A 7,810-nucleotide genomic window follows, 5' to 3' on the forward strand; every position below is an offset into this window, starting at 1 on the left:
CCGGAACAAATAGAAATAATTGTGAAGCCGTTCCATGCCTGCCGGTACAAGTGTTTAAACTAAAGTATGAAATTTTTGTGGTTCCTTACACGCCGGAACGAGTAAAACTTTAAGCTGAATTTGTGTGAAATTGTAACCTGTCCTGCTGGAACAAATTGTGTTTTTTATTTGTGATAAATTGTGTGGTTCCTTGGCTGCCGGAGCAATTAAATTTTAATCTGCAGTGAATAGCAATTATTTTGTGAATTTTTGTGAAGCCCCAAGCCTGCCGGAACAAATTAATTTTGTGTTGCTGTTTATTATTTGTGAATTTGTGTGCCCTTTGAAAATATTTGTGATTCAAGATGCAACGGTCGCCATCTAGAAAAAGCTCTCGTTTGCAGACAGCAACGAGCCAAAATGTGAATAGTTCCACGCCTGCCGGAACAAATAGTTCAGCAAATGTTTCTCAAATGCCGTCGGTACAAAATGTCAGTTCTGTTGCCCTCGGAACAACGGTAACTAGTGCCTCTATAAGTGCCCCTAGAGAACCGACACCTGCTGTATCAACGCAAAACATTTTCAGTTCAACAAGTGAAGAGCCCTTTAGTCTGCCGCCGTTAGTGCCCGGTCCTAATGTGAGAACCCAGCCACCACAAACCATATCGTCTGATAATGAGAACCTGCAACGACAAATTGATATCCTGCAAGCTCAATTGGCAAACGCTCAACGTGCTTTAAGAGCAAATCAAAATTTAAATACGCCGAATGTTATTGGACATAATGCGCCAGTCATCCAAAGTATTAGCAGTGGCCCTGAGAACATGGTTGATCGCCGGAATCCAACGCCATATTCCTATGTTAGTCAGTCAGACCAGTTGATGACATCTCAGCCTCTTATTGTTTCCCCTGCTACAGTGCCCATGCCAGTACAACGCAAACTTTATGATCTGCCCGAATTTTGTGGTATTCCCGAGGACTGGCCAATGTTTTTGTCTGCCCTTGAACATTCGACAGCGGCATATTCATACAATAATTTTGAAAATTGTTTGAGATTGCAGAAGGCTTTGAAAGGTGAAGCCAGAGAGTGCGTGAAGTCATTGCTCATCCACCCAAATAATGTGCCAACAGTTATAGAGCAATTAAAGCTACAGTATGGTCGCCCAGAGTTGCTTATTCGATGTCAATTGCAACAGATGAAGGAAGTTCAGCCCATAGCAGAAAACGCGATCGATAAATTGGTGCCGTATTCCATTAAGGTCAGAAATTTAGCAGCATTTTTGGAATCTGCCAATGGTTATCAACATTTGTCGAATCCAACACTCATGGAGGAGTTAGTACAGAAGCTTCCAATGAGCAAACGTTTGGATTGGGCCCAGTTTGCTTCAACTTTACCTCAGTTGCCGACTATTTTGGATTTTAGTACCTGGCTCCAGCGTGTTGCAAATTTGGTAAGAAGTGTGCAAATAAGCAGTTCAAGTGGCAATAGATCTAACAGTGATCCAAAACGAAAAGTGGTTTTATATGCTTCTGATGGCCCAGAACGTCAGTTAAAATGTTTTTATTGTGTTGGCCCACATAAAATTTTTGATTGTAAGAAATTTTTAGAATTGAGTGTGCCTAATAGATGGAGTGAAGTGAAGAGATTGAAGTTATGTTTTTCGTGTCTCAGTGGTGGCCATTCAAGTAAAGATTGTCGTCGGTGTAAGCAGTGTCCAATGGAAAAGTGCCAAAGAAATCACAATAAATTATTGCATGAAACTAAACCTAATGAACCAAGTGAACGATCCGTAAATGTGCCGCCAACAGAGAGAGCTTCAACAGTCGAACCAGTGCTTAGTTGTGTTTCAAGTGCTAGTGAAAGAAGTGATTTGTTGTTCAGAGTGCTCCCAGTGGTTCTTTATGGACCAAATTGTGCTATTGAAACTTATGCACTCCTAGATGAAGGTTCTTCGGTCACGATGATGGATAGCTCTTTAGTGAGACAGCTTGGACTGCATGGTCGACAAAGTCAATTGAATTTGAGTTGGTATGGTGGTAAATCGGCACAAGAACCAGTTATGGTGGTGGATCTTCATGTGAGCGGTGTTAATAAGAAGAGGAAATATGCTTTGAAAAATGTGTATGGTGTCTCGAATTTGAAGTTGCCTAGTCAGAGTTTTAATGCGGATTTAGTAAAGAATCATGGTGTGCCTTTAAACTCATATGAATGTGTGGCTCCAAAGGTACTAATTGGATTGGACCATTGCCATTTAGGATTGCCCGATGAAATAGTCCCTTTGGAAGATGCTGGTCCATATGCTGCCAATACTCCTCTTGGATGGGTTGTTTTTGGAAACGTGAAAGGAGGTCGCCCTGGAACACAAACATGTTTGCTGACACAGTTGGATAATTTAAATAATTTGGTGGCAAATTATTTTGAAACTGAAAATTTTGGTGTTAAGGCTCTACCAGTGATTGAGTCAAGAGATGATTTACGTGCACGAGAGATATTGAGAAATTCGACGAAGAGGGTTGCCGGAAGATTTGAATCCAAACTACTATGGTGTAATGATGACGTAGTCCTGCCGGATAGCTATTCCATGGCCCTTAATAGATTTTTTGGAATGGAAAGAAAAATGAAAAATAATCCTGAATTTGGTGCGGCCTATAAACAAATAATGAGTGAATATTTGCAGAAGCGGTATGTACGCAAATTATCATTGAGTGAAGTCGATACGTTTCATCCGAGAACATGGTACTTGCCCCACTTTGGTGTCGTAAACCCTAATAAGCCAGGGAAGATTCGTATGGTGTTCGATGCAGCAGCAAAGGTGGAAGGTGTCTCGTTGAATTCAAAGTTATTGAAAGGCCCTCAGCAATACAAACCGTTGCCATCAGTTTTATTTAATTTTAGAATCGGTTCCGTAGCTGTTTGTGGGGACATAAAGGAAATGTTTCATCAAGTTGTTGTTGCTGAGGAAGACAGGTGTTCGCAGAGGTTCTTGTGGCGAGATGATGCTAGTGGTCCATCGGAAGTGTATGAGATGCTTGTGATGACGTTTGGAGCTGCCTGTTCGCCCTGTATTGCCCATTATGTGAAGGAAATACATAAAGTTGCTGGTTTTGAAATGCTCAGGAGACATAGTGTACTTTGGGACGAGATGTTGCCCATTGTTGCGTCATTACAAACGATGTGGAATAAATGGCGCCAAGAGCTAAGAAATGTTGTCCATGTAAAGGTTCCACGATTTTATTTTGGAAATGGTTTACCCTTGGAGTTAGAGCTGCATATTTTTGTTAATGCCAGTGAAGATGATTGGAGATGGTTGCCTACAGTTCTCAATGTTGCCGATGATACTACAGGAGCTAAAAATGAAGTTGATTTCTCCATTGAAACACGTTGGTTCCAAGGGCCACGATTTTTGTACGAAAACAAAGCTGACTGGCCGAATAAGAATTCTGAGAAATCTGATGATTTGTGTGAAGAAGAACTTCGCCCCAAATTTGTTATGATGGTTAGTACAAATTTAGTAATTGATTTTAATCGTTTTTCTTCATTTCTCAGGCTTAAACGAACAATGGCTTGGGTTCTGAGATTTATCAATCGCTGCCGAAAATATGATAAAAGTAATGGTTCGAGATGCCTGTGTGCTGAAGAGTTAAGGGTTGCTGAAACTAGTCTGTGTCGTCTGTCCCAAGAAGAGTGTTTCGCCTTTGAAATAAACGTTTTAAAATCTGGTGGTTCTTTAAAAAAGGATAACGTGTTATTTTCCCTTTCGCCTTATTTTGATGAAAATAATTTACTTCGAGTGAGCGGTCGTATTGATGCTGCGAGTTGGTTGCCTTTAGATGCCAGGCACCCCATTATTTTGTCGCCCTGTCACCGCTTTACACAACTATTTGTTGCCCATGTGCATAATAAAATGAGACATCAAAATTTTGAGGCTACCATAGGCGAAATAAGGAAAAGATTCTGGATTCCACGACTTCGAAATCTGTTGAGTAAGACCACATCAAATTGCAACATTTGTAAGATTCGTCGTGCTGTTCCAGTAGCTCCTTTTATGGGATCGTTGCCAAGTGATAGACTAACTCCATATGTCCGGCCATTTACTTATACTGGTGTTGACTATTTTGGCCCATTAAATGTGACTGTTGGTAGACGCCATGAAAAACGTTGGGTTGCCCTGTTTACGTGCCTTACAATCAGAGCTGTACATTTAGAAGTGGCCTATGATCTATCTACTGATTCGTGTATTTTGGCTATACGGAATTTTATAAATCGTCGTGGCACCCCGTTGAAGATTCGGAGTGATAACGGAAAGAATTTTGTTGGAGTTAACCAAGAAGCCCAGCGATTTGATGAAGTATTTGATCTGGTTAAAATTGAAGATGAGTTGTCCACAAGGGGCATTGAATGGCAGTTTAATTGTCCACATAATCCTGCAGAAGGTGGAATATGGGAGCGAATGGTTCAATGTGTTAAAAAGGTTTTAAGAGTAACCCTAAAAGAAGTCGCCCCAAAAGAGCACACCTTGCAAAGTTTTTTAATTGAAGCCGAAAACATCGTGAACTCTCGCCCATTGACTCACTTGCCTGTCAGTCCGGAAGACGAAGAACCATTGACGCCTAATCATTTCTTGTTGGGTTCTGCAAATACGGCTCAAACGCCAGAAGGTATTGAAATTACAAAGCCAGTGGTACTGAAGAAGCAGTGGCGAATTGCTCGACAGCTACGAGATCATTTTTGGAAAAGATGGATTGTGGAATATTTGCCCACACTTACAAGACGGTGCGAACATACGAAGCCTGTGGCCCCGGGAGATCTTGTACTAATTTGTGATCCAGCTGTTTCCCGCCGAGATTGGAAGAGAGGTCGTGTCGTAAATGTGTTTCCTGGCAGTGATGGTGTAATCCGAAGAGCTGATGTCCAAACAAGTAGTGGAATACTTAAACGCCCAGTTTCCAAACTAGCAGTCCTTGATTTGGAGTAGTGAATCGTTGCCGATCCACGGGGGTGGGAATGTCGCCGATGGCTCATGTATTTATTTATTTAAATTTGTTACGATTTTTATTTTTATTAATTTTAATTATTTCGGTTTGTTTATATTTATTGTTTGTCGCTTAATATATTTATAAGTTATTTTTTGTAATAAGTTCTTTTTTTAGAAATAAACGGTTGCTCATGTATATGCATCATTAATTGTAAATTTGTGGTTCATTTATTTGAGACTGGTTAAATTCGCTGTCCTCAACATATAGGCTCAGGTCGCAGCCAGCGACAATATTTAAATGTAAAATTTTAAAAATAACAACAATACGAATTTTTTTATTATGAAAATATGTAACAAGAAAAATGTGTAAAAATTGAGTTTGAGAAAATGTAAAAGATCTATTGTGTATAAATTTTTATTTCAACCGGATTGCACATTACAAAACCGGATAATTTAAAGATTTTTCGCACTAAATTAGGCGGAAAAACAATCGCGGTTTCATTATTGCGATATTTGTAAAAGTTCATTTTGAATTTGTTGTCGTCTATCCAGAAAACGAAGCATTGCATTTATTTTTCTTTGTACAAAATTGGATCGGTTGCAACGGGGACATTCCCCATGTAGCTTGAAATACATGTCTGCACAATATAAATGATATTTATGTTGGCAATCACTAATTGTCAAGTATAAACGACTTTCTACCATTTCTGTGTTACAAATGAGGTACAAAGGTGTTCTGTTCGATCCCATAGTTATAGTGTAATTTAAACTTTCAACAATATTCTGTAACAAAAAATGTAAATAAACCAAATTAACCAAAGATAATCATAAAATATAGAATATATTTTATTATAATTAATACTCAAATTCTGATATCCTTGGCGTGATATGTACCTGAATTCTTCGACTCGATATCTTCTAATACATAATAACAGTTTCCTAGTTTTTCCTTTACTTTAGCTCGTATATAAAGAGGACTTAATTTGGCATTAAAATTTTTCTCCGCGCTGCTCTGAGCAAAATTCCTTCGGAATACTTCCTGTCCTACATTATAACTCACTGACCTGGCTCTTAAATTGTACTGTTTCACATTAATATCGTAAGCTCTTTTCATGTTCTTTGAAATAGTATCGCGTAACAAAGCTAACCTATCATCACGTATTATATCAACATCAGATTCTCCTAACGATTGAATATCTTTGAGTAGTTTATACGACGAAGCATGCGTTACCATATCGAAACCATATAATGCATGATAAGGAGAGAAACCAATGGAGTTGTGAATGGCATTACGAAGTGCACAACTAATTGAGGATATGTTTTCATCCCATTCGCGATGATCCTTTTTAAGATACGATCTTATTGCGGCAATGATCGATCTATTTACCCTTTCCGAAGCGTTGCTTTGGGGTGAATATAACGCGGTGTAAACATGGTGAACTCCATAAGTCGTTAGAAATGCGTTAAATTCATTACTGCGAAATTGGCTACCATTATCGCTTATTAGCATCTCAGGAACTCCGTAATGATGAAAAATATGTTTTTCTATAAATTCTGTGATAACAGATGAAGTAAATTTCCTAATGGGACAAAGCCAGTGGTACTTAGAGAAGTGATCAAGTACGATCAACAACCCAATGAATCCTTTTTTGCTTCTAGGATATGGTCCTAGAAGATCCACATATATCCGTTGAAATGGTCTTACGGAAATGCTCATATTTCCCATTTCCGGTTTTTGTATTCGATTTGTAGCTTTGGTACTTTTGCATATTTGACAATTATTCACATAATCTTTAACGTTAGCCACCAATTTAGGCCAAAAGAAGTATCTACGAATTAGGTTTATCGTTTTTCCAATGCCACCGTGCGATGCTAAGACTGAATCGTGACAACGTTTTAGAATGTCAGTTCTTAAACCTTCGGGAATCCACAATTTCCACGAATTTTCATCAATCTCTGGAATACCCTTACTAAAATTCCTACGAATATAAACATACCTATCAATTATCTTAATATCCGGATATGAACTTTGGTTGTTTTCAATTTTTTGCTTTAATGTAATATAGTCATTGTCTAAAAAGTGTGTGGAATCTAAATCGATTTCCGGTTCTATACTAGTTAAATAGCATATATCGCCTTCATGCATCCTACTGAGCGCGTCGGGTACTATGTTGTCCTTCCCCTTTCTGTGGCTAATTGAAAATTTATAATATTGTAGTTTTAAAACCCATCTTGCGAGTCTACCTTTTAAGTTTTGTTGTCTCATCAGCCAGACTAAGCTGCTGTGGTCTGTAATAACCTCGAATTCTTGAAGTTCTATATAGCACCTAAATCTTTCGATTGCCTCTACTGCTGCTAAGCACTCTTTCTCTGTTACAGAGTAATTTCTTTGTGCAGAATTCAGTTTCTTTGACATATAAGCTACGGGATTTTCTTCTCCATTTTCTCCTAATTGTACAAGAACTGCTCCTATGCCAAAGTCACTTGCATCGCAATGAATATAAAACTTTTTAGAGAAATCTGGATTTATTAAAACGGGAGCACTAGTCAACAATCGTTTAATGTTTTGAAAAGCTTCATTGGCCTCTTGAGTCCACTCAAATTTCTTCTTTTTGCACAATTGTTCGGTGATAGGGTGAGTTACTTCGGCGAAATTGGCAATAAATCTTCGATACCATCCGGTTAAGCCGAGGAAACCCCTAACTTGCTTTAATGTTTTCGGTATTGGCCAGTTAATTATAGATGCTATCTTTCCTTGATCAATAGATATGCCTCCGTTTCCTATTATATAACCTAAATACTGTACTTTTCTTACACAAAACTTGCTTTTGTTGAGGTTAAGCGTTAGATTTGCT

The 7,810-nt window shown here is 38.5% G+C and overlaps 1 protein-coding gene across 1 annotated transcript; it reads left to right on the plus strand.

Moving 5' to 3' along the window:
- The first annotated feature begins 344 nt into the window (after positions 1-344).
- Positions 345-4,955, plus strand: LOC135958583 (uncharacterized). The gene has a single exon (XM_065509479.1). The coding sequence runs from the start codon at positions 345-347 to the stop codon at positions 4,953-4,955; it is 4,611 nt and encodes a 1,536-aa protein (XP_065365551.1).
- The last annotated feature ends 2,855 nt before the right edge of the window (positions 4,956-7,810 follow it).

This window comes from Calliphora vicina, chromosome 4 (genome assembly GCF_958450345.1).
Source record: "Calliphora vicina chromosome 4, idCalVici1.1, whole genome shotgun sequence".
In the NCBI taxonomy this organism is placed as follows: domain Eukaryota; kingdom Metazoa; phylum Arthropoda; class Insecta; order Diptera; family Calliphoridae; genus Calliphora; species Calliphora vicina.